General features: G+C 40.9%; 2 protein-coding genes and 1 long non-coding RNA gene across 11 annotated transcripts in view; 2 read left to right on the forward strand and 1 right to left on the reverse strand.

Moving 5' to 3' along the window:
• Positions 1-10,901, reverse strand: part of MAEA (macrophage erythroblast attacher, E3 ubiquitin ligase) — a 52,609-nt gene extending 41,708 nt beyond the window's left edge. For 2 of the 6 annotated variants that reach the window (XM_082316071.1, XM_082316068.1), the window contains exon 1: positions 10,673-10,774. In XM_082316071.1, the coding sequence (XP_082172197.1) occupies positions 10,673-10,741 (69 nt within the window). In that variant the 5' untranslated portion in view covers positions 10,742-10,774. Of the gene's footprint in view, positions 1-2,931; positions 2,951-9,870; positions 10,094-10,200; positions 10,218-10,672; positions 10,775-10,815 lie in introns of those variants that run through there. The other 4 variants (XM_082316069.1, XM_082316074.1, XM_082316070.1 and 1 more) reach the window with 4 other exon arrangements.
• On the forward strand, positions 30-8,419 carry LOC309592564. Its single transcript, XR_014228635.1, has 4 exons — positions 30-359; positions 1,348-1,440; positions 2,523-2,657; positions 2,979-8,419. It is a non-coding gene; the product is annotated as an uncharacterized lncRNA (long non-coding RNA).
• Positions 10,902-11,535: 634 nt separating the features above from the next.
• CTBP1 (C-terminal binding protein 1) overlaps positions 11,536-27,759 on the forward strand; it is a 253,159-nt gene continuing 236,935 nt past the window's right edge. For 3 of the 4 annotated variants that reach the window (XM_082315834.1, XM_082315830.1, XM_082315833.1), the window contains exon 1: positions 11,536-11,611. The gene's annotated coding sequence lies outside the window, so the exon portion shown is untranslated. Of the gene's footprint in view, positions 11,612-16,770; positions 16,909-27,759 lie in introns of those variants that run through there. The other variant, XM_082315832.1, reaches the window with a different exon arrangement.

Genomic DNA, 27,759 nt, shown 5'->3' on the forward strand with positions numbered 1-27,759 from the left:
GAGTTACAGAGCAAAATGAAGGAGGCAGAGTTGACAACTGGCAGCGAAGAAAATTCCAGCTAGACGTAAGGAAAAAAATATTTTAACCAGGAGAGTTGGTAAGCACTGAAACAGCAACCAAGAAAGGTGGTGGAATCTCCACCCTTGGAAACTTTCAGAACTAGGCAGGACCCCGAGCAACTCAAATTAGCTTTGAAGTTAGCCCGGATTTGAGCAGAAGCCTGAGCTGCACTGTCTGCTGAGGTCCTTTCCTACCTTAATTTTATGAATTCATCTAGAATGAGACGGGATCATTGATCCCCATTGCTAATTTAGACACCAAATTCATCGCCATATGAAGACATGAATGGCCATACCAGGTAAGACCAAAAGTCCCTCCTCTGTCACTATCATTTCTCTGACAGCATGGAGAAAGAGGATGGCACTTAGAAAAGGCAAGAACACAAAGTTATTAATCCCAAATAGTCTCTTTGGGCTTCCTGAGCCAGAGGTGGGAGTTTTATAGTAGAAACACCACAGGGTGTTTCTCATCCATGAACTCTGCTGGTTGCTGTTGACCTGTAGAATTTTAGCACTGCAACATCCTGTGGTGAGACATTTCACAGCCTTGCGCATTGTGTGAGGATACAATCCTTGGCTTTGTCTTGTCAACTGCTAGCCTAATTTGAAACCCTTCTGTTCTTGTTTTGGAAGAAAAAAGGGAACATTCACTCTCTTCTATGCCTCTCATGTCTCTTGAGATTGAAGGGGCTCTTTCTAAACCATTCTTTGAAGACAGTCTTTCCATATCTCTAATCATTCTTGCCCTTCTGCAGACATTTTCCAGTTCTACTACATCCTTTTTCAGGAATGAGGGAAGGTAGAAAATAAGAGTAACTCACGCACTTAAGAAGAAACTACGGATTTTCATTGCTACTTAATGAGGTTCTCCACCCTTCCCTTTCCCAACACTTTTGTCCTAAGTTGGTTAACATTAACCTGATCATTCCCAGAAAACATGCATAACCCCAAGATCCCACTGAGCAATGATGATCATTTCCAAGTCAGTTATTGTGTATGTAAGATTAGGATTCTTTTTCTTTCCACCTTACTTAAAAACTGTATCACACTACACTTGTCTATATTGAATTTCATCTACTATTTTAATAGCCATTCAGTCTCTCATTATTCTCCTCCAACGCTTCATACTTGGGTGGTATCTGTAATACCTCAATTATCTTAGTATCATCAAGGAAACCAGATCATCTCCGCACTCACCCTATCCTCCAGGCTGTTAAGACAGCTGAATATCAGCAGTACCAGCAGACATGCCAGCAGAGCCCTAACACTAACCTTCTTCCATTACAGAGGTTGGCTACTAAATCTTTACGTTTGTTTCCTGTCTTGCCCAGTTACCTATCCACATGAGGACTTCTGTCTTCTTTCTTTCAAGAGTTCCTGGTAAGGGATATTTCCAAAAAAACATTCAGTAATACAGATAAGCTATCAATTAAACCCACCACCACCTCTTTTTTTTTTTTTTTTTAATAAACATAGAAGTCCAGTATCTTCGCATGGCATGACTTTCCTTTTTAAAAGTCACATTAACGGATGTACATATTTGATTAGTCAGGACAGTATTTCTGCATCAATAAGCCATTGGTTGGAAGGGAAAAAAATCAATTACATGTATTAAGAATCTCACTAAAATTTTACTTAAGAAAGTAGAAGCACTGAAACAAAGTCTTCTACTTTGCCTTTCTTCCACAGCTATCCAAAAAAATGCTCAGACTACTTCAGGAAAAATGTGTTTACCAGTATTTATCAGAGAATTTCCAGAGAATTAAGGGGAGGACTGGACAGAGGAGAAAGGGATTTTCCCTAAGCCAAATAAGCTTATTTATAAGTGTTACATCCTGCATTTCTGCTCTTTTAGAGGTGTAGGATGTTAGGCCAAAGTGTAATGGCTACTGTGTGAAACTTCAAATACCAGCCTGATGCTGCCCACAAGTTTTCCTAACTGGCACACAGTAATACTGACAGATTGAATTGCACATGTTTCTTTCATAATTATAGTTCTGTGAAAAATGTAAGCCTTTATGCTACCACAAGTCTTTAGCCTTACACTAGACCTTTAGCACACCAGTTCTCAAACTGGTCACATCCTACAGCATAGGCTAGGTTCCTTCTTCACTTGTGCAGATTCAAACCTAAAGAATTCCAAATAAAAATGGAAACTGAAACCCAAACAATCTCTTTTGGACCACAACATTAATCAAAAAGAGTTTCTACCCTGCAGTGGCTGCATATAGGAAACTAGTTCAGATGTAGCAGAAAGAAATAGAAAGTAAAAACCAGTTTGTATAGCTATCATTTGGTCGTTGGAAATTATAGAGTAAGAGTGGTACTTCAAAAAAGTCATCACAATTGAAGAGAGAATTATTTGGTGGTGAATGCAAGACCATTAATCATGCCCCAGCCTCCTGTTAACAGGAATTTTCAAAGTTTGTTTTTTTTTTTTTTCTAAAAACTGATTTTCACAGAAAACAGTACAGACAACAGAAACAAACATCATCTACAGGTTTGCAATTCTGTAAAAGAACATCAGATCTCCTCTTGTATTTGGGACAAAGAAGATAATCAGATGTAACCTGACAGCAGTACCAACTCATATGCAGGTAAGTTTTAACTATATATCCTGACTTTACTGATGTCTGTGTGAATCATCCTTCTTTAATGTTACAGTCTCACAGCTGAAAGCAACTCCTTGCTACATAAAGTTTAGAATTTTTTTAACACAAATACCTACATTGTGTGTCTTTTCAAATGAACTGAATCATGGCCAGGAGGGAATTTGAAATGGAATTTTAAAAATCTTTTCAGGTATATGAAGTCAGATAACTAGTTGGAAGGGAAAAAAAAGTTTCAAGAAAAATAAAATGAGAGTCCTACCAGATTAGGCGGGGGTAACCATTACAGAACTATGCTCTCCTTTCAAGGGTCAGAAAAATTATGTGCTTCCTCTCCTCAATTGTGTTACCTTATAACACCTGAAAAGCACCAAAGATTTGTATGAATCTACAGGTCTCCAAGATAATTCAGTTGAAGACTTTCTGAGGTATAAATAAGCTTTTTCAAATGCCATATATTGTGCCCTTATATGAAATTAAGCCTAGCCACAGATAGGTAGGGAAAAGAAAGTGAGAAGTGCAGCGATGAAACTGTCTTTCAAAAAAAGAGAAGCAAAGACAACTTAGCTCTACTTTATGCAAGACGAAAGAGGAAGTATGGGAACATGGAAGAAAAATTAAGCATCTGCTAAATAGTTTTAACAAACAGTGTGAAGAAAAAAGGTAAACCCAGCAAGAAGCACCTTTGAACATTAAGCTGTTTCCTTGAGACTAAATGAGATCACCATGCTCACCTTCAACAAAACAAAGTAGAGGACATCTATTATACATGATGCCATTTGAAAAATGAGGCAGGGTGCAATAAACTATTTCAAATTTTCCCTCAAACCAATAACAATTAAGCATTTCCATACAGAATTACTGAAATTCTGTATTTTTTGTACACTTCCTCTATAACTCTTGGATCATTTCAGAACTGAGTCAGCATCATTACTTGTCACTGAACTCATCCAAAATGTAAATTATATCACCAGTTATTCACAGAATGAATTCTTCTAATGTGTAGCTCCTATCAGCCCCTTGAAATAGTAATATTTTATCCTTTTTCTAGGCAAAATCAGAAAAGGAAAAAGAAAGTTAAAAGAAAGGAGAAGTTGTAATATTTTGGGAATGAGAGGCTTAGAATAATGGCTAGAAATAGGTTTAATTAGGTACAAGCTTTAATATGAAGTCTTGAAGAGACACAGATCAAAACAGACAAAACAATTTCATAAGCCTAAATGCAGTTGCAGATCATTTGGATTTAAAAAAAATAGTTCTTTTTAAGAACAGTTTCAGTGTTTTTGAAGTGTAAAGCCTAGTAGTTTTCCTTAGTTAAAAACATGTCAGTTTTACAACTCAGGAAGACAGTACTGCATATTCTAGAGCAGCTGTGTCTAGAAAGAAAATACCATTATAATATTCAAAGCTGCTACTTCAATACAGGAGAGAATTAGCAGCAAAAATTCTTGGACTATCCATCTGCTACACACATACTTACTCAACAGAAACAACTATAATCCTGCAAAATATTATCCTTTTACACAAGCTGCTAGTAACTTATTACTGAATACATTATGAACTTTTGAACAAGGTTTCCAACAACAAAATTAAGTGCTTTACAAAGACATTTTACAGTTGTATAAAACTGTCTTGCATCCTTACATAAGCAAATTGACAGCCATTTTAGAGTCCTGTCCAGAGCCACACTAGGGACATCAGAAACCAGCCATTTTCACTATACTTGTTCATAGCTGCCATCTTGGACTCATGCCTCAAAAGTAATTTCTTCATTTTTCTCTTTTTAGCAGAAATATTTGAGTACTAACAAAAACGTAAGCATTCCTCCCTGTCTGAAGAAGCAGTTGAGTTGTTAAGCTAAGGTCACACAGCAGATTTGTGTCCTGAGCGAGTCCCTCCATTTGTTTTGATCCTTCTTTCTTCTCCAAATATTTGTTCATTTTAATCCCAGTATCACCTCTTTAAATGAAAGAGGTCATCGTTCTCCTGTGTGTTTGCACAGTCCAGACACCATGATACTAGCTGGAGCCTTTAGGCTAGAGATCCCATTTCCAATCAGATTGCTCCCAAAATAACCTATTCCAGCTGAAGTGACAGCATTTCTCCCAAGACAAATAATTAAGGATTATTGATTCAGCAGACCTATATCAAAATATATTAATGATCAAAGTTCTACTCAATGTATTATCTGTTTTACTTTAGTTCTCACTAGTTTACAACTCAAGGTAGTCCGCAGAACACTCAAAAAAGCTGAGGTGAATAAAAAGCAGGTTATAAAGCAGTTAAATTACTGGCTATCACAACAAAGATATCCTAACAAAAATTTGCTTTATTTAAATAAGCAATAATGTATTAGAAGTAATCAAGTAATGTAACGTATTTCACATTCTGGGTTAGCAAATACTTCCTATATAGTGTATCTTCAGGCTGTAAGCTATGGGAGGCCAAGTGTACAAGGAAGCAGTTTCTTCAGTTTACAAGGACTGATGGATTTTGCCAGCGTGCCCTTATAGCAAATACCCATCTGCCAAAACAGTACTTTCCTAAATCTATGGGCCCAAAAGCTGCACTATTATCCTGATTAATATAGGAACTACTGAATTGAAAGACCGTGGGAAGAGGTTTAGAGAGATAAGAAAAATTGACCCTGGGTGGTCCATAACATCCAGTAAGAGCTCCACTCCCATCACACTAAGTTGTGAAGCGTTTTGCTCTTATTACGATATTTAGTAAGTGTTTGAAGTTCATCTTTACTCCTGTTTCCCAGCTCTTGAAAATCATTCACTATGCAAAGAATCAAATATTTCACAGATTTTCTTGCTTCATGTCAACATTTAAAGACTCCAACATGTTAGCTACTATACAAACATATTATTTCTATACCAGAAAACATACACAAACCAAACTCAGAAGATCACAGGGCACTGTCCTGTGAAAACGCTACAAATCAAGTATGCTGCAACTGTGAACTGCAACATCAGATAAGTATTCACTTTGAAGATACTAACAGGAGGTCTTCTGTAAAATGTTTGAGAGTATTTTTCTCAAAGTATTTTCCTACAGGCAGAATGGAATACTGATAATCAAGCAGCATCTCTAGCTCATGGCCGCACTGTTACTTATTGCCTTTTACTGTGTTTTCTTCCTTCATTAATCACTTCAAAATGTGTTTCATAGTGAGTGGGGAGGGGCAGAAAAAAAGAGACCAATTCCCACAGGAGCCAACCGCTACTTTAGCTGCTTTCCTATGTCAAACTTGAGAAGAATCTGACACTGTGGGACTTCACAAAACACAGCGGCACGCAGAGCCCAGGGCAGAAGAACAGCAGCAGTACAAAAGATGTCACGCTTGTTTGCTGACACACACACGTGATGTGTTGAAACCGGAAGTGCATTATGCAGCAACACACAAATGCTCGGCATGGACACTCAGTCCACACTTGGTGAGTCAGAGCACCCAGTCTGAAGACGGATTTAGGGTGAGTTACGAGCATTCACACCAAGTTAGGACAGAGCTGACTGTTACTAATATCCATGTTTTGCTTACTGTGTCAACCTTCTGCTTGAGAAGCATTTCACAAATCGGGTGATGACCTACAAGTGCCATGTAGATTTTTATACTCTGATGTACTGGAAGTGCATTACATGTTACAACTTCTGTTACTTCTGTCCTTCTCAAGTTCTGCCTGAACCACTTTCACTGAACAACTTTTGCTGCTATACGTTCAAAGTTTTGAGAAAAGTACTACGTGGCTCATAATATCAAAGTACAAAGCTATGTTCAAAACCAACTCAGACTGAAGCTTATAAACAAGGGAAAAAATAAAGTAGTGCAACCAACTACACAAAAAAGGAATCTTGCACCTTTTTTGCTTCAGTGGGAACAGAAGTTGACCTGAACTGTTTGACATCTTCATTAGTGACCTACATGACGGGTCAGAGTGCACCTCCAAAGTCTGCAGATGATACAAAACCGGGACGAGTCATTAATATGCCAGATGGTTGCGTTGCCATTCATAGGGACCTCAACAGCTGGAGAAACAGGTAACCAAGAACCTCACGAATTCAGCAAAGGAAAATGCCAAGTCCTACACTTGGGAAGGAACAGCCACATGCACCAGTACATGCCGGAGAGCAACAGCTTGGAAAGCAGCTTTGCCAAATAGAACCTGGGGGTCCTGGTGGACAAGTTGCCCATGAGACAGCAACGTGCCCTTGCAGCAAAGGCGGCCAAGAGCACCTGTGCTGTGTTGGGAAAAATATTGCCAGCAGGTCAAGGAAGGTGGTCCTTCCCCTCTACTCAGCATGAGTTAGACCCATCCGAAGTGCTGCGTCCAGTTCTGGGCCTCCAGTACATGAGAAACATGGACATAGTGGAGTGAGTCGAGCAGAAGGCCACAGAGATGACTAACAGATTGGAGCATCTGACATACAAAGAGAGACTGAGAGAGAGCTGGGATTATTTAATCTTGAGAAGAAAAGGCTTGGGGAAAGTCTTGTCAGTGTGTACAAATACCTGATGGGGAATAAAGAAGAGCCAGACTACTCTCAGCAGTGCCCAGTAAAAAGACAATGAGCAATGGGCATAAATGGAAATACAAAAAATTCAACGTAAACAAAAGATTTTTTTTTTTTTTAATACCATAACAGCAGTCAAACACTGGAACAGGTTTGCCTAGAGAGGCTGGAGTCTCCATCTTGGAGACAATTAGGTCTGGACATGGCCCTGAGCAACCTGCTCTAGCTGACCCTGCTTTGAGGGGAGGCTATTGGAGCAGACTGGCTCCTGAGGCCCTTCCTAACCACAGCTATTCTGTGTTCCGTGGACTCAGGATATACGCTTCATAAAATCATGTTCTCCTCTTTAGCAATCAAGTAAACAGGGTATTTTCATGAGAAATTAATATCTTGTTAAATCTGCTGCCAGTATTTCCCCAGCCACAGCTGCCAACAAAAGAAGCCAACAGCAGCTCTGAGAAGGTGCTCAAGTATTCTGTGCTTCTACAGCTCTCCTTTTGATCAGCTATTTTTTAAAGCAGTTGCAGCCCAGCTAACCCTAAACCCTTGCCAATGAACAGCCCAGATAAGAATATTTTCACAAATGATCATCCCTGCTTTCAGGTCTTCCATCTTCCAGTTTTGGGGTCTTACTCCATATAGTTTGCTAGTTCAGTTTAATAATAATTCATCCATATCTTTGGACGTGTGAATAATCTAACTTCCTGTCATCACTTGTTTATTAGCGTTTCAGCAAAGAACTACGATAACAATGTTCACATTCATTCATTTTTAAATTGCCAGCTTTCACATTACATGCTCTCAGATGAGACTAGCATAATTTTCAATCAGTCAGCTTTTTTTTAAAAAAAAAAAAGAAAAAAAAAAAGATTCCACAGCGCTTTGGAGGAAGAAAAGCTGGCAACCTTCTTGTCCTTGAGAAGGGAGAAGAGACTGGAGTAGGGAGGAGTATTCAACTGTTATTTTGTACACTTAAATAGCTTCCCTAGATTCAGCTGAAGAAGTCTATTTACTTCCCCTATGCTGCACTGTTGAAGAATGGCTGAAGCATTTCCACTCCTGCAGCAACCACAATTCAGCTATGGAAAAGGGATTTCCCTTTGCAGTTTTAAGCACTCTTTCACATGAAAGGCACTCTGTGGAACATACTGTAAGTGTAGAGCCATTACACAACTATTATCTAGTGATGTTGGCATGAGGAAGCTAGAGGGAGGAAACAGGAAGGATATAAATACAAGTCTACAATCTTTTATATTTTACTCACATCAGGGAAAATCACCAGTGTCCAGAGCTCCAGGAGAAATATCTGAGCTACTGTGTTGGTGGACCAAATTAAAAAAATAAAAATTATACGCATTCATTTCACACACAGTTTGAATAAACTGGAAATAAAAATTCACAGAGGCTCAGTCCCACAGAAACTTTCAGGCACCTGCCTCCTATGAACAAAATCGGGTTTGATAGCAACTTACTTTGGTAGACTTTATAGCCTTAGTGTTCATTTCTCCCTGCTGCTTCTTCACCTCCACCACTAAAATGTTTTGATATATGACTCACAGTTAAGAACATTTAAGATGATACATTCAAAAGATTTGAGCAGACACTGTTCTGGCAGGTTTTTTAAACAATGAAAAATGCTATTAAAGATTACAGGAACAACCCAGAAGTTGAATGGGTGCTGGGAAGACTCAATAAACATCACCTTTGCTAGGAAATTAAGAGTTTCACTGGAAGGGTGTCTCACCCTCTTACTATTTAGCTTTCCAGCTTTACAAACAACATTCCATTCTCTTATGTATATTTGTGTTAAGATTTTTTCAGGGAAAAAGAATGCTTGTGGAAATAAAAGAATTAGTCCAAAATATTCTCTACCTTTTAAATGGCTGGCACTTTGACAATTCATCTTAAGTCATAAGCAGCAAAACAAAAACTCACTGATCCTCACTGCCAGTGATTTTTCAGGAATGTAACAAGCAAAGCTGTGATAACAACTGGAATATATCTAAAATGCAGTCTTAAAATCATCTTCTTAACTTTAAATGCCTTCACATTGTTCTGGCTGTGGAAAGTGCTAGAGCGCTCGTTACAGTTATTTTACAATTTAAGCCTGACGCTGTCAGCTTTAAAGTACTTCACGATGACAGAAAGAAGCCTTCATATGTAAAACTGGAACCAACACTTTGTCCTTCTGCTTCTTGGACCTAAGTAGAATGAAGGTAGGAGAGTGGAGAAGGAGGACATGCATAAGAAGAACATGGCTAGAAAGCCTGCAAAACAAACACTGCAAAGAGCACACAGCACTCGGTGTGTCAAAGCGCAGCATGATCTCAGCACAACAAACTTTACTTTGCATAAACATCTTCTATAGATGAAAAAAACGTTGATATACTGACATGAGACATGTTTAAAGAAGCATTTGGCGATAGAGATCCTCCTCCTAGCTCCCTTCCACAGTTACTGCTATTAATGCGGTAGCCTTACTGTATATACAGCACAAGACTTCAAACAAAGGTTTCCATTGATTCCTACGAGCATCATCCTTCCAGTTCAACAATTCCTAGAGGCGATGACCTTAAAGCTCAGCGCCGAGTCCTTCATTTGCTTTACAATACCTAGTTAAAGCCAAAGACCAGCTATGCAGTCTTGGGAAACTACCATCCTTCAGACAGACCCAGTGCCTTACCGAGCACTCCATGCTTTTACCAAACCGTGAGTATTTCGCTTATTCGTCTCTACAGGCCTCCAGTCTTTTCCAGTACGTTTGTCCCTTTTTATATTTAAAGCTCATCTCCATCTTCGGGGGACCAAGAAGCCAGGGATCCATATTCTACTACCACCTCCACTCCCTCCCCTTTCACACGTCTCCTAACAACGCCACGTAGATTCGGCTGATCCCGGGGGACGAGCATTTAAAGCGACCCCGGGGCCCCCGGAGCCACCCTTCACACGCCCCCCAGCCCTCTCCCCCCCTCACACCACCCCTACGACCACAGCTTCGCCTCGCCACAAGGACCTGGCTTCTCCTCTCCCGGCTCCTCCACCTCTCAACGACCCTTTTTTTTTTTTTTTTTTTTTTTTTGTGTGTGTGTGTGCGTGTGTGTGTGTGTGTGTGTGTGTGCCCAGCGTGGCCCGGGGGCCTCCCCCTTCACCTCAGGGCACGGAGGCGGCCGGGGAGAGCCGCATATTCCAGGCACGTCCCTCAGCGGCGGGGGAGGGGAAGGGGAGAAGCCCTACCGGCATCAGCCCAGGCGTCAAGCGGAGGAAAAAGGGGGGGCGGGCGGGCAGCCGTGCGGTGGGGGCCCCCTCCCCAGCCGCAGCCCCGGGGGCCCCAGGGGCTCCTCGGGCGGGGAGCGGGAACGAAGGGGGGCCGGGGCGCCCGGCTCGCCAAGCCCTCATCTCCCCCTCAGCGCTGCTCCGGCGGGACGCTAGCGGCTTCACCCCTCTCCTCCGTGCCGGGGGAGGAAGAGAGGAGGCTCGACACCCACCTTGAGAGTGGGATACTCCTGCACCTTCAAAGTCATTGAGAGCTGAGCAGCTGATTCCTGCACCGCCATCTTGGATTAGGAACCAACCTCCTCCCTCCTCCTCCCCCGCCCTCCCCCAGCCCGGAGCGGAGGGAGCTACCTACAGCGCGCGCGGCATGCCGGGCGACGAGGGCCGTCCTCCGCCCCATCCCTCATGGAGACGGGGCGAACCAACGCCGCCCGCCCCCCCTCGCCCCCCCCCTCCGCCGCGGCGGCGTGGTACGCTCCGCCGGACGGCGGTGGTGGCGGAAGAGCAACAGCGGGGCGAGAGGCGCCGACCAATGAAGGCCGCCCTTTCGCACGTTCCCTTCGTGAGCGTCAACACCGCCTTAGAGCTTGAGAAGCCGCGCCTGATTGGGCAGCGGGGCGGGAGTGGGCGGGGCCGCCCGGGTGCGCGGACAAATCAGGCGGAATGACGGCATCCAGATAGGCGGGATTTTTGGGGGTGATGGACATCCAGCCGCCCAGTCGCGATAGAGAGGGCTTTCACATCGTCCAATCAGAGTCTCCGCTAGAGCTCAGTAGGCGGGACCTAAAAGTAAATTTTGACGGTGACTTAAAACGGCCGTTTTAACACCCCCCGAGGTGTCCGGGAAGGGGAGGGGCGGGACGAGGGGCGGAGCCCGGAGGAGGCGGTGCGGAACGCGCTTTGATGAGCAGGGTCTCCAGCCAACGCCGTTGCGTCGCCCTGCTGACGGGCAGGGAGTTGAGCGAATGGATGACTGCGCCTGGGGTAGGGCGGGCGGGGCAGCGGCGGCGGCGGCCCGGCGTGTGGCTGTGTGTATATTGGCCGGGGAGCGGGGGGGCCGCCCCTAGTAAGTTCCGTGGGGAGGAGAGAGTGAGTGAGAGAGAGTCAGTGAGGCGGAGGCGGCGGGAAGAGGTTTAAATAGCGGAGACAGCGTGAGTCCCCTTCCCCTCAGCTCCCTCTCCCCGGCGCCGGGCCGCCCTCGCCGCCGCTCTCCCTCCGCCGGGGCAGGCGGAGGTGCCCGGCGCGGCTTCCCTCCCGCAGCCCGCCGCGGAGCTGCCTGCCCTCAGCGCTGAGCGGGGGGGCGGCCCCGAGCCGCTTCCTCGCCGCGGAGGGGAGGCCGCGGCGGGGCCCCGCTCCCGGGCGGGCCGGCCGGCGCTAAGTTTCCCCGGTGAGCCGAGGCGCGGGGCGGGAGCAGCTCCCTCAGCAGCCGGGCCGGTCTCGCCTTCCCCGCGGGGGAGGGGGGGTGGGGAGGGGGGGTTGGCTCCCGTCCGGCCCTTGAGGAGTGTGCCCGGCCGGCAAGGAGCTGCTCCCGCCGGCCCAGCGCCCTCCTCCCCCGGCCGGGCGTGCGCGGGCGGCGCAGCCCTGCAGCTCCCTCCCGGGGCGGGGGGGACATCGGCCCCCGGCGGCCGCGCTGGGGAGCGGGGCGGCGGCTGCCCCCCGCCCGGGGCCCGAAGTACCGGCGTGCGTGCAAGTTTAGAGCAGCCGTTCTCAACTTCTGGGGTTTTCATCTTCTTGTGTGTGTGTGCGTGTGTGTGTGTGGGTTGGGTTTGCGGGCTCCCGGCTGTGCCTGGAGGGAGCTGTGGGTCTCCCCGCCGGCGTAACGCTGCGCTCGGCAGGCTTGCTTGTTTTGCTGGCCTCTCTTCAAGTCCCGCAGAGTGGTCCTGGAGCTGGTGGGCCGTAAGGTGAAAAGCACTGGTTTACACGAGCAGTAGTTCCTCTGCTGAGCGTATGTGAATGTTTCCATATAAGAAAAGGGACCTGATCCTGCAGCCTGTCTCTACTTGTGTGTCTGAGGGAATAAAAACACTCTTGGAGTATTAATCCCCTGGCTATTGATACAAAAGCTACTTTCTTGATCATATGTAGAGCAGCATCTTGCGATTCAACCATAACATGTGCCCACTTTTAGTACCCTACATGGAGCTTCTCGCTGTGATTTGAGCACCTTAGCGAGCGAGAGGGAGGCACTTTGTCAGACCTCGAAGCTATTGGGTCTGCAGCATCGCAGTAAGAAAGTGGAAACATACTGATCAGGAGCTGCATGTGCAGCGATATAAACTTTCTTCTGTTGAAGTCGGTGGCAAAAGTTCTGTTTCTCGATGCAGGCTCTTGCCGTTGTCAGCAGGTGTGTTTCAGGTAGTGTGCTGTTGTGGTGTGAGGCTTTAAAGAGACCCCAAAACCTGTATCCATTAATAATCGTGGTGGTTTTTGCTGTGTTTCCTAAACTTTTCTGGTCTGCAGAAGACTGTAGAAAAATAAACACAAGTATTTCCAGGAGGGTAAAACACATTTAACTTTCATGGTTTGAAAGACCAAGTCATATTTAACAAGTATGTTTCTTAGAATATTTGGTAACATTATTTATTTCTAACGTGCCTGGGCACCGTTGCACTGAGAGCATCTTCTATCTGCCATGAAGGGCTGGTGGTAAATACAAGAAAATGTGTGAAGTCATGTAGTTGAGTGTTCAATTCTCTTCAGCTTTGGACTGCAAATTATTTACTTGTGTTTACTCTCAGCTGCCCTGGCATTCAGTCTGGTGCTGGCCATAATCAGCAAATGTATGCCTAAACATAATTTGCCAAGCCCACACCAGGTGCAAAGCCTTTGTTTAAAAAGTATATTAGTAAAAACATTTGTGTTAGTTACACCTGGGATTAACATTCATGTCTAGACACGATCTTGGGGCCGGATTCTGCAAGAGGATTTGTGTAAGAAGGATTTTGACTCCATTAAGGCTCTGTGCAGGGAATGGTTCACCTGAGCTTGTCAAGTGGAGGACTGAAAACTTAGCTCAATTGTTCTTGTATTTACAGACATGGTTATGTGGCATTGTAAATTCTTCCTGTTGTTCCTGTCTGTCTTAAATACTCTGTAAGCTAATACTTAGAAGGAAATTTGCTCTTCAGTATTCCATATCGTTGATGTTACTAAACAGCTTGATCTCGGCATACTTTACCTCCTTAGGCCTGTGATGCTTATAGGGACTGAGGAAGTGTGACTGTCCATGTAATTTACCTAGTCATAGATGTATTTGTCCAAAAAACTTATTTGCAACAGATGTTTTATATGTAATCCTTAATGTTGCCTTCTGATAATACAGTAGCTAATGTAATGTAACACAAATATCCTATGGATGCAGGTTATGTGCTCGGACTATATCTGTCTTTAAACTGGAGAATTATTGGTGAAGGTTTGTCAGACATTAGTAGCCAAAGTTAAAAGGTTTCCTTAATGGAACAGATGGCCAAGCAACCATCATGTCAGAGAAAACAGCATGTATTCCATGTATTCTTGGTTTAACACAAGAGGGAGCATGTCTAATCTTTAACCTTTAAATATTGCAACTTCAGAGAGTACGCTTTAAGTGTTGAGTGTCAACTAATTTGTGTTCTAGTCTCCCTGTGCAAATATTGATACAACCTATGCATATTTCTGGCATGTTTTCAACTTTAGGTTGCAGCTGTTGATTTATAATATAAATGTTGGTGTGATAAATGTGGAGATAAGAACTAAGCTAATGATCTTTTGAACTTGTTAAAATCTGTAGTTTCCTGCTGAATTTGACAAAATATTTATGGTTATTGTTATTCCTGGGAATGGTTATTCATATACAGAGGTTGTACTTTGTTCTTTAATATTAGGTTAATAAATGTCTTCTGCTTAACCTACCATACAGAGTTATAAAGCTGAGGCTTAATTTAATTAAATTTAGTGTAATTACCAATACAACTTTGCTTTTACAGTTCTTATAAATTCTACTGCTTTATTCTTAAATAGGAAATACAAATTTCGATCTACTAAGAAGGTTTGTGTACTGTATCTTGTTTATTTTTCCTCATCCCCTAGTGGTGTAAAAGGAAGAATAAAAATCAGCTTCCATTTTCTATTTCTTGGCATTGTCCAGTTGAATCATAATCTATTAATGTTTGTCCTCATTTAGTGTCTTATTAATGTGAATTAGCAATTAGTTAAAATTAAGCAACGCATACAGAATACTCCAGACCTTTAGGAGAACCTTACTCATTTGATGGAATCTTAAAAGTATTTCCAATAGTCTTCCGCTTTGCTCCAGATTTATGATTAGAGAAAAATATCTGTCTACCATAAAGCATTGCATGCAAATTATTTATCTTTCATAAACATAAATACTCTGTGTGTTATTTGGTGGAGCAAAGCAGAAACCTTAGTGCTCTGCTTCCACGTGCTGAAGAAAAGTGCTGTGGATTGAGATTTTACTACACTTGCTTCTTTTTCCTCTCTGTGGACATTATAACCTCTGTGCCAGGGTGGCAGAAGTGAATGTGTCACCATCATTTCTCGGTTTGGCAGATGAGACTGGCCTAAGCCAGTGATGGAAAGCCCTGTCTTGCATCAGGTGGGAGCAGAGGTTGCCCCACTGGCCAGAAGAGCTCTCTTCCCCTGAGCAGATGGGTGGTGACTGTACTGTCCATCTTATAATGGAGAAGTAGAAGCCCTTGCTATATTCTTCTGGTGAATTATGATGTTTATGAAATATTTAGGACCTTACCTTTAATCTATGTTAATTTTTTCTTCTGAACAATGGGAGAAATTTGTTGTTTTTTTTTTTTTAACACCTACTGTGCACAGCATTGTACAGAATAAGGTGTTAAGATCAAAGCAGCTTGTCTTCAAAATATGCCAGGCAGCTGTCTTTATAAGACAGAAATGCGAGATGACCTGTACCACCATCAGATACCTTGAGACAGATATTCAGTGTGATGACTTTTAGAAGATAATGAGGATGAGACAGTTCCTACTGGGGAAATTGTTGCTTTACTGAGTTATTCACAGCAACCGAGCGTTTTTAATGGATTGCTCCATTTTAATGGATGCTGCTTGATTTTATATAATACATATGCAACAGTACTGCGGAGTCAGAAGTTCACAGAGAGCAGAGACACACCTTTTGATGAGCAAGTGTTGATATACTGAGTTTTGTAAGGATCGAATGAGCTGCCTGTTGTCTTGGCTATTCCATATCAGTCAAAAGGGACAAAACTTAGGCTTTGGTTTTCTTGCCCAGCAGACTTAGGCTGTTGCACAATTTTTGTTAAGTGCATATTTTTACTTTAAAAGAAAGTAACAATGTGGCTGTATAGTTCTTGTTTGGTGTTGTAACTTTAAGTTTACAACCGAAGAGTGTTTTAGTGTATCTGGTGTATGTAAATAGGCTGGAGAAGTTGGTGTTTTTATTTCTGTAGCTGAGAGGAAATTACCAACAGTGTAAAAACCCAACAAACAAACACAAAAAAAGCCCCCACCAGCAAAACCCAGCGATTAACGACAGCAGGAGAGATTGCCCTGATATGCCACAGTTTAGAGCATCGTTGTAAAGTAGTAATTGCAGATCAAACGCTTTGTTTCCTTGTTTTAGCATGATTATAAGGACACTTTCCTTATCAGGGGAAAATGTAGATGCACTCAGCAATTGAGGTTACAAAGTTGCCGTAATGGATTAGAGTTGAGACCTCAGCAGAGGCCATTGTCTGGGCTGAATCAGCTGTGGGAGCAGGCAATTTAATATCTCCCTTACTAATCTCGTACCTTTCAGGCAATGCATGCGTGTAAAAGTTATTTAGAAATTATTCCATGTTTATGCAAACCGGTTTGCAGGTGCCAGGGTATTTATTAATTTGCTTTTATAAAAAAAAAAAAGGGGGGGGGGCAAAATTCACAGTGGAGATGCAAGTCTTGTGAAATCTCATCTGAAAAAGAAGAGTTGTATTTGCATAAGAAATGGCATGTGGGACTTACTGAACTGGTGAAGTGCACAGCCTCCTCTAACTTTCTGAATGGTCTAAATGGCTGTTTTAAAATGCCGAGGGGAGGGGCTTTACCTGGGAGCAATTTTTTAGCCATGAGCAATTTTTGGTTTTTGCTTTCTGAGTTACAGCCCCCTGAAAAATGGGGGGGCTTAGAAAGAAAGTGCTGACACAGCCTTAACTACAGAGCAGTGCCCTGCGTGCTGCTGCAATAATTGTCCAGGCGGTGCTTTCTGCTTTCCTGCCATTGTGCTTTACATTCCTTTAATTCATTCCATTTTTAACTTTCCGAAAGTTTGATGTTATTTAAAGCCCACGGTGTGCCTGCAGAAGCCAGAGGAGCAAGGCTGTCAGAGTAGCATGGACTTGTTAATCTCAGCCTGATCTTGTCAGTAACAGCAGAGCAGAGGGAGAGCAACTCCGGCTGGGGCAGCGCTCCAAAGGTTTGTCTGTTATTTTTATACCTAAATTACGCCTCGGTAGCAAACTATTCAGTCTGCGGAGGGTTGGTTGGGATCTGTGGGTTCCGTCGTGGCGGATCCGTGTGCGTTTCGCCGCGTTGTTTGGTTGCGGGAGGGGAGGTTTGCCGCTGTGTGCAGCGGGGAGAGCGAGTCTGCTGCGACCGGGGAAACGCTGAAGAAGAAGAAACCCTGTTGGTTCTCCATGCAAATGACCGCTTTGGTTGTAACAAAAGCCTTGATGTTGGGCTTGGAAAAATGATCTGACAGTGTAACAACCCCAGGCCACTTTCGCCATGTTTTTGTTTATTCATGTTTCATTCCGTTTTCCGTAGCTATCTCGCAGATGTTTCCCATTTCGCTGTTTTTTTTTTTTTTTAACACCGTTGAGCCTTTTTGGAGTTAGCAAGAAAACGTGTGAAAGAATGTTAACAAAACAGAGAGGTGTTGCAGATGTTTATACTTTAGTTCTTGCGTTGCGCCTGACGATACTGGCAGAGGGATACAGTGCATACGAAGGAACGTAAGAAGCATCTGTTTTAACTACCGAGCCTGTAATTTCGAAACGTGCCCATTGTAACTTGAATATTAACATAAACAGATGAAGTGAGCACGTTCCCGGTACAATGTGGCTCGTCGCGATCTCATTTGTTTGCTACTGCTTTTGGGAAAAAAAAAAAAGGGGGCGAGTAAGAGCAAGGGAAGGAATATCAGTGACACAACATGTATGCTCCTAGATAAACTCCTGCCATCTCGGAGTGCCTTTAAATATTTGAACAGCTTCTGTTAAGTCAAATAAAATCGGTTACCATGAGAAACAAAAAAGTCTAATAGAATAGTTGAGCACACTAATGAAAATCTGAATGTAAAATTGTTTCAGAATCATTCAAAGAATTGAATTAGACAGAAAATCTTTTTAATAACAGTCATAGTAACACGTTTAAACATTTTAGCTTCTGTGATCTTGGAAAACAACACACACAGTATAGAAATAGCAGAGGTGGATGGTATGTTATCTTACAGTGGCATGAATTAGAATGTAATCTCTACTAATGATATTAAAATCAGTCTGTTTGTAGGATTTTATGCTTGTTGAATGTATCGAGGCATACACAAATAAAATCTTAAACCTTAAAGGACAATGATTCAATGTCCGGAGCCAGTGGTTAAATCAGATGTGGTAACTATGGTGAGAGGTAAAGTTACTTAGCTTCTCACAGACCATGCATATGTGGATTTCTTTTCGTATAATGGAGATTAAGGAGAAAAGGATTAGAAAATCTAAAGAGAAATTTTGAGCAGGAGACCTGTAGCCTTGCTCTGGGAATTAACACTGAGGAGGCTTTTAGAACAGAGGCAGGGTGGAAGTAAACACTCTGTTGTAATATACACTGATGATAATTCTAGAAAGCAATCTTTCTGGTTGGGAATATCAACAGCAGCTCACGCATACAGGAATGAAATCAATCCTCTCCATATTAAAATAATCCTCCTACTCCAACGAAACAAAAACAGAACCCAGCATAGATTTTTACATTACCAAGTGACAGCAGCATAAGATCAGGTAAAGTCTGATATTCTGAATTAACTCATTTTAGGTTTTTGCAGAATTAAGCGATATTGATTTATTTGGATTGCATGGCATGCCTATTTTTAAGCATGCATATGATATGTATTTAGGATTTTTTTTTTGAACTTCAAAAATGGTGGTCATATGAAGTGGAAACTAAAATGAGAGCTTAGTATTTTAGCTGGTAAACACTGGAGGAGTTTGAACTGCAGCCAGAGAGACTGTGACCATGTTTCTGATTTTCCTTGAGTTGAGAGGGTTCAGTGTTACCCTGAGCTTTTCAGGGAAGAACTTCAGATTATGCTGATCAGCTCAGAGGGATATGGGGAGGATTGTCATGCGTGCACATAGAAGTCAGATGTTCTGAGAGCCACCAGAGATCCTAATTAGTAATTAGCTATTTGGAATGCTTAGGAAACAAAAAGAGGAGAGGTCAGGTTTAATTTCCAGTACATTCACAACTGCAGAGACATCTTGGGGATACGAGGTATGTTCAGCTTTCCAGTAATAGAGGTTAAATCATACTGGGTTTTGGCAATGTATTGGAAACATCTTTAATCAAAATATTTTGAAGTTTTGCGTTTCCCCTCCTCCCTGTCCAACATAGTTGTTGAAAAGCACTTCTCTTACGAGAAGTCCACAGGGGAACTTGTAGTTCAGCATAGTGTAGACACTCGGTGTTACAACTTTTAAGGTGTTTATGGATTTTCTAGGAAACACTTTTAGCTTTTTGTGGGTCATAATCCCACACTTGCCTTTCTCGAGTGTTCTAAGAGTGTGTTATCAGGTACCTGTTTAGGAGACTTCATTCGCTACTACGGTACAACACTGCGGGTTAAACCTGTGAATGGGATGTATGCTTTTGGACTTCAGGCAAAAGGATAAATAATAGACCCAAGAGCAATGTCATTCACATTCGTTACAAATTGTTTTCACAATAAAAATGATCAATTCAAAATTTATTGGTTTTTTATTGAAATTGTGATTTCTTGAAAAGTATAAAAACTCACTAATTGTGTTCTGCCCAAGTAGGGAGGACGAGAAAGAAAAGGAACTCCATTGCTGTTGTTAGTGGACAATATTTTGCTTTTTTTCCCCATTGTTGGAGTTGACATTTGAATGGAATTGTACGTTGTTATTGCATTAATAATAGATTATTTTAGATGAAAATTTTTATTTATATAAAAGATTGCTATTTTAGATTGAAGCAGAAAGCTTCCATAAACTAGAGCAAAATTCAGATATAGCTATTGATGCGTGACAATTCATTTCATTGTTCAATGTATTTTGAAATTGTTTTATCCTTCTTTATTAGGATGTGCTGTATTTAAGAGTGATATATCTGATATTTCAGGCACAGGACGCTGTACAACCTAATGGATAGGATAGTTGAATCGGAGCAGTGTTTTCCTTGCTTTGCTATTGGATTAGGGCAAGTCAATTCACCTTTCTGTTTCTGTTTTCCATCTATGGAAGAGGTATAATGATAATTCCCTTTTAAAGCACTTCAATATCTGCTGATGAAATTTTGAGACGAGCAATATTTTTGTCTTATAGCAGCGCATATGACCAGTAGATAGTGGATACTCACATAATATTTGCATCAAAAGTCATTAAGCACTAAAAATATTAAACCACTAGTGATGCGATAAGAAAGTGTTTCCAGAAAAAAAGGTCGGGGATAGCGCTGATGAGGTATTTCCAGACTGTTGTTGCTAATTTAGAAGTTTTGCAGGTAGTTGAGTATCAGCTGGCTGGTTAGTACCTTGTTATTGAGTGTTGACAGGTTATCGGTCTCTGTTTTAAAATCTCGAACAAAAGATGGGCCTTCATTGACTTGGTCAGCTGTTTTGTTGGGATTCAGCCAGAAGTGTAGTTTTAGAAGCGTCTTAGGATGCTGAAAAGAAAGAACTCTCCATTTCCCCAATGAGACTCTTGACATCAGTATCGGAGAACCTCTGGCCTTCTCGATTATATTTGTAGATTGCAAAACCAAGAAATGCAAGCTTGAGAATTCCAGTGCAAACAGCTATGTTTGTGCTCAATCTCAAACAGCTGAATAGTTTCACTTGTCACTGGGTCTACTGAAGTGAACAAGGATTTTCAGGATTAAAGTTTACAGTATTTATCTTGTTCTCCGTGTGTGTGGTCATGGAAATTCCCCAATGCAATGCGAAGTCTGAAGTGTTCTAAGATCTTTGAGAGATGATTCTTGCTCCATTTGCACATCGTATGAAGCTGTGTAAATTGGTTTCAGGTGCAGCATGGGGTATATGGCATAGCTCAATGCCGAAAAAGTGTGAAACAAAGTTTAGAAAGAATTAGAGTGGACGGTCAGCCTGTACAGGTTATCCATCGCAGTTTGCAAGAAGGCTTATCGTTTGTGACTTGCCAAGGACCGATTGGTTTAATCAATTGCCAGAGAGGAACAGTTAAATATGAAATTTGATGGTAAAATTTAAGAAATTATAGTTTGAAGTACAAATTGCATCTTAAATTTCCACGGTTTCCTTCATGTGTTACTCCAATGATCTACTCCTATCTTTACGTATAGCAGAGTCAGTATTTTGTTACTGAAAATGGCTATTTGCTGTTTTCTATTCATCGATATAGTTGAAACAGCCCCAAACACTTTAAAAAATATACTTTTATTTTGTTGTTCAAAGAACAAGATTTTATTCTAAAAAAACCTTTAGAACAAATTTCTCCAACAGTTTTCCATTTGACAGGAATATTTTTCTTTATCTGGAGAACAAGCCAATATGGCTTAGTTTGTAAAATTTGTTTATACAATGGTATTTTCTGTCTGCACAGTGCCTGGAATATGTCTTAGCACATAAATAATAGAATAAATAAAAGGTTTTGTACCTAAACAGCTTCTGTTTATGTTTCTCAGTAAGAAGTGTGTGTGTGGAGAAGGATTCTTTTAGCTTTGCGAAACTGAGTGCATGCTCTATCTAATAAATTAGGTCATTTGTTAGCTTGGTAAATCTTAGAGCATCAACTACGTGACAGTTTCCCTTTAGAACAGTAAAAATTAGGTGGGATTTCTGAGGAAATCATTATAACTTGTGCTATGTTGTTAATGTATTTCTCTGCCTTTCTCAGATAACTGTGCTTGGATTTTGTAGAGGGAAGTTAACCAGTGAGAATGGTGTGAACTGGTAATGCCTGTGCAAATTGGAATATCTTCCCTGCATTTTGCAAGGAAATAATGACAGTTTGAAAGCTTTTGCATGCCCTTTTTTGTAGATCCTTCATCATTGCCCTGCTTTGCTGCCTGATACACGTCCAGAAGGAGTATGGAATGACATTTTCTTGTATCTCCTCTTAAATTGTAAAATATATGTGGATGCCCTCTTCTTTTTTGGTACTTTGTTTATGCTGCACTGTGACAGGCAAGTAGAGGTAGAAGTTGATATTTAAAGAATATATTATTCTAAGTACTTTTAAGCATAGTATCTTTTTTTGAACATCCACTCTTCTTTCACCCTCCATTTCTGCAGTAAGGGAGTGATATCCGTGTCATAGTCATTCTGACTTTTTTGTGTAAGTGATGTGAATTTGATCTAATGCAGTCAGTATATCATTCCTCAGGCCCTCTGGTAGCAATAGATAGGAAAAACAAAGTCCATGATATCCTTCAATGTGAGTTGAGAGAGAAGGTGACCGGTGGAGTTCAGACTGTGAGACACAGAGAGATCTGTTACACTTAGGTTGTTGTGCACGGGTTGATGTGTTTCCCCAAATGCTGGCACAGAAATTAAGGAAAAGATCCTGTTTACTTTTAGGGTCAAAGTATCTGGGAAAGATTCTCTGGAGAAAAAATTGCTATTTCCCATTCTACTCAAAAACTGTGGGACAGGAAATTGATTTTGCAGATTTGTACCTCCTGGGAAGTCAGCTTGAAGAAAGTAAAGATTGTGGTAGAGTCGTTGCACTATGAAAGTTAAGCAGATGAAATCCTTTAATCTATTTAAGATATACTGTATTACTTTCAGCCCTACATTGTTATACTGGTGAAGATGTCAAAAACAAGGTGATGTATTCATCCCTGTAGGAACAATTCAAATTTTAACTTTTCTGGTCCTGATGTGACTAGATCAAAATAAACAGACTTGCATCCTGATTGTGTATCAAGGTTTCTGGACCTTATTGATACTTATTTTGAATAAGAGTTAATTAAATCTAGGTTGCGTTGCTTTTAACTTGAGCATCTCTGCCCTCCTAGTTAAGAGAGGACTTAACCTGTGGAAGTGCTAAAAACCTGGAGGAAAAAGATTTGCCTCCTCCTGCTGTGACTGGGGGGAAGCAGTGGAAACCTCCAGAGGACAAGAAGCTAGCCGTAGAGTGCACAAGTTGTAAGAATAGATAGTTTCAAGTTTCTAATTAGCATTGTACAGCAAAATTAGTAGATACATAGGTAAGTATGGCAGATATTTTAAGCGCTCTTTAATGCTATTTTAAGTTTAGGGTGCTTGCATTTGATTTTAAGCTATTTTGTTCTGTGTTTGACTACATCTTTATCTCTGTTCCTCATTAGTTTTTTCAGTGTTTATGGTTGGTTGATAGTGTTTTGCCTTGTAGTAGTGTGTTCTAAATGTATATATTTTTTTTTTCTGATGTAGCACCCATTGGTGATAACTTTGCCCACTAGTCACAAGTTTCCCAGAAATGCCAATAAGATTTTCTGTTCCTTTGGATGTGTTTCTAGATGGAGCAATGTCTGAATTAGGTAAGGAAAGGCACAGCAGCCTGTTCTTGAGGTGCTTCATAGATTAGCAAGCCTGAAGATGTAAGTGGGTGTTTTCTTGGGGTAGAGGTATATAGGATAAAATGCTAAACTGTCCCTTCTTCTGGCATACAGGCAGCATGTTCTAATGAAAATTATGAGTATAGTCTTGAAAGTTCCTCAGTGTGTTTGTTTGCTTCTGTCTCAGGAACCAACTTTTTGTCAGCTGTTTTCTATCCCAATGCTTTGTTTTTGTAGGCATTTTTCCATCTTCCTAATAATGATGAATTAGATAGAGTATTGTCAGCTGGAGATCCTCAGATTATATCAGTGAGGGTAGAGTCCAAAATCTTTTCTGGTGTTTTGAGAAGAGGCAATGACATATTCTGATACTTGAAAGGTAAGGTTGAAGTGTGCGGAGCACCACGCTATGTATTTCTGCTGGATGTTTTGGGAGTAGTGTGAACAGTTGAACGGGTGTCATTTTCAGGAGGCCACTTCCCTGAGTGACAGCCGTTTCCATAATATTATTTACTGTGAATTCTGGCAATGTCATAATTAGAAATTCATGTTTGAGAAGAAATTATCTGGACATGGAACAGTAACTTGTTTAATATCCAGTGTCCATTTTTAACTCTTCCTTAAAGTCAGAGTACCTCTCCTTCCTCATACATTTAATAGCTTTGTGTTATAAAAAGTGAGGGGGTTTGTGTAGAGTCTTAACTGCAATGTTCAGACTGGGCTAACTTTGTATCCTGAAAGGTGTTGTCTTAATTTCATCGTTTGGCTTTAAACTTTAATTGCTAAGACATGTTACCATTTACCGTCTTTGTTAGTGGATTCACAGGGGGCTTTTTTTAGAGGTACAAGCATTAATTTCTAAGAGTATGCCTGCTGTAGTTTCAGCATTCTTTCCTAAATTCGTAATTGGTATAAAATTGGTCTTAGTTGGCACTAATCAAGTTTATGTTCTGGAAGAAGTTATTGTGGGTATGTGTTGAAGTCCACAAAGCCAAGGTATACCTAAAGTTGCAATGAAGGCTTTTTTTGAGCCAACGGTTATTTATTGTAAGTATAGAAAGTCTTTAATGTTAGTAGGCTGTTACCCAATGCTAATTAAAAATGACAGTCACTATCGTTGCAAACAGTAACCACTGAATACAAAATAAAAACATCCAAAGCAGACTATTAACTGCAAAGTGGCTACAAATATGCAGTGCAGATATTAATTTGTCCTATCATCTTCAGAAGTTAGCCTACAGTAAGGAACCTATCTGTAAATAGCTTTCTTGCTGTTAGCATGTGCTTTAGAGCCTTGAAATGAAAGGCATGATGTAAACAATAGGTATTAAAAAGATCAGATAAATTTCATATGATTTTTTAAAGAGGTATTTGTGGAGTTCTGGCTTAGACTTGGTGCAAAGATGTTATGTATTACATCAGCTTGCGATTGCAGTAAAATTTTAATTTAGAAATAGTGTTATGTCCAGCTACTTGTCAAAATAATCCATTTCTCTTTATACTAATGGCTGCATTATTTAGTTTCACTACCATGAAAGTTTTACACAGTTTGCAGCCTGATTCAGTATTTTTTGAAATTGGTGTTCATGTTGATGTCAAGACTGACAATAAAAATAGGATAAAGCACTATATTGTAATTCAACATTCCTTTTTTGTTAGTTGTTCAACATCTGGATACATACCTCTGGATAGGATAGTTAACTCGAGATTAAATTAAAACTAAATTCAGTTTAAATTTCAAATGAAATAACATGTTGACACGTTAACTATCACTATTCTCTAACAAAGAAATTGTCTTTTATTATGTGTGTGCTGATTCTCTACAGAAGAATATAGTTCTTTCATAAAACCATTATGAGTAATGAAACTGGTATATATACAAAATGAGTAATACATGGGGGTTTAACAAGTAACTGATGTATCAAAGGAGGTGGTTTCCAGCAATATTTTCTTGTCAAATGTGGTGTATCCCGTAAGCTTTGTGGGTGCAGCTTATCAGCAGAATAAACAAACATCCTGTCCCTCTTTAGTCTTGCTACTGAAATAAATAACACTACATTCAACCAAAAATATTTTACATTGTCAAAGACAAACATGCCATGGCAATTGGCAGTTGCGTGCCCCAGAGCAGACTTTGTGATGAAGGCTTCCCTCTTCAGCACTGACTCTTGAGTAATTAGGAAGGTTATGCTAAGTAAGCATCGGGGGGAATTTCTGCTGCAGTTCTTGCGTGGGAAAAGAATTTGTCACATAGCAAAACCCGGATCCAACAAGAATCTGGAATTTGAATGGACAGGCCAAAAGCTTCCATTGTTTGAGTTTTCAGAGATCCTGATACAATCCAAAAAGGGTTTTGAGAGTTTTCTGTTTTCAGAGATGTGTGCTAAATCCTGCGTGAGATTAATCTATACAGAATATATATTTAGCCTGGTTATAGTTCATATTAAACCTAGTTATAGACCAGTTTTCTGTTCTGCTGGACACTATGTCAATCTGAAAAAAAAAATGTATCCTTGAAGAGTCTGTCAGAGTATGAATCAGGAAACAGAAGATGGATTCACACAAGGAGTGGTTAAGTAACTGTGACCACTAACAGAAAGTTCTCTGCAAGCCTGATGCGCGGTGCAGGTGAATTATAGTGACGCTTGCTTGGAAGTACAGCAAATGTGCATTGGATATGCTGAGCTGATTGGTAGTGAGAGGCTGGCTTTCACGGGCTCTGATGGACTAAATGAGAGAGTGCAGGTAAGATGATGATAGGCTGTAGTCTGAAAAATATCTACCTTTTGTCACACTCCTAAGAAAGAAGATTCAGCCTCATCGATGTCTGTGTACCCTGTAGAGGCTTAGAGAGGAATGTTTCAATGGATCTTTCCGCTCCTTCAGAGCAAAAGGTGTCCTATAGCAAGTTGTGTAGTCACCCGATGATCTATATGATCCTTCCTCTTCTCTAGGGAAAACATCTGGCATCTTTTCACCAACTGTTTTTAGTGCTAGAGCGCTAAACTTTACAGTCTTCGTCTCTCCCTTCCATGTGGTGTGTGGATGGATTGCTTGCTAAGACCTAATACCTGTTTAACAAGAGCAGAAAATTCACTGAGACTGGAAATACAGTTATGCATTCGAAGAGTAAGAGCTGGTGCAACGTGTCCTCCCCAGTGAGAAGTCTTCCCTATTCCTTGTTTGCATTACTTTTCTCTAGTTCGTGATGGTTCTTTGATACTTGGACGTCCCTTATCTGGGGAGGATACGATAGAGTTACTTAGATGACAGAGCAGGAGGGAGTGTGAAAGTGTCACCTTATTTTTGTGGCTGCTGTTTGTCAAACGAGGTATGATTCCCTTTTACTGTGCGTTTTGACTGGGGATTTCCTATTGCAAGAAGATTTGAAATAAGCTACTAATCATTTGTATTTGCTTATTTTTGCCTTCTAAACACAGGCTTATAAAGAAAGACTTCATGATATAGATTGTTTGGAGATGTATGTGTTATAAGATCAATAATGTAATAAAGCATTTTGGACACAATTGTGCTTAATATGAGATGTTATGACAGGTGTCTCACAATTTGGTGTTAAAGAAAAAAATTTGGTGTTGACCCAAATATTTTTTTTTTAATATTCTTAGTCTGGGGGGGAAGGGAGAGGAAAGGGGATAGAAAGAAGACTGAACTGACTCAACTTTGTTAACCCTATAGTATACTTCACATGTAAAAGCAGAATAACCAAAAAAGGGATGCTGTCAGTTTTTAGTTCTCCGTGTTTCAAATGTAGACCATGTTCATTGTGGGTCATTGCATCCATGTGGGCTGTGTTGAGAATTATGCTATGATATTTAAATTCTTAAGCAATGTAACTTTTTGCTTTAAGTGTTTGAGTGAACTCTGAAACAGGAGGAGGAGAAAGGGAATTTTTTCCTTCTCCCCCCCGCCCTGTTTTGGAGGATGAGGTTCATACTTGATTTTATAACATTGAAACAACCATTATATTTATTTCTAATTCCATGTGAACATAATTTAAGAAGATGGTTGATTGTGGGCATGTGCTTTAGACAGATGTACACTTCTGGGGGGAAAAAATGCTTTTTTGGTGAGGAATCGATGCTGGAGATCCTTAGATTCTTCTTTGGTCACTGAAAAAAAAATCAGATGAACTCACAGATGTTTCAAAAGTTTGTGTTAAAACAAGACTTTGATACCCGGAAAGGGCTTGGGGCTCCTGGCTGAAGTGGTTGCTGCTTTTATGAGGTATAAATCTCTGTACTTGAAGATAGCAGTAAGAAAATGTGTGATTTAAAGATGACATAGAAGTTTTTTGTTCTGGATTCAATTTGTCATAGAAAAGTATTGTCGTATCTGATGCTGATCAAGTCATAGGTTAACTTGATAGTCACATTTATATGGTGTTTCTAGCTTTATGTGTATTTTCGTATGGTTTTAATGGATTTGGATTTTGGTTGATGAACTACAAAGATGACGTAGACCTGAAAGGTAAGGCAATAACTGCCACCTCTGT

Source organism: Platalea leucorodia (genome assembly GCF_965183815.1).
Source record: "Platalea leucorodia genome assembly, chromosome: 6".
NCBI classification, from domain to species: domain Eukaryota; kingdom Metazoa; phylum Chordata; class Aves; order Pelecaniformes; family Threskiornithidae; genus Platalea; species Platalea leucorodia.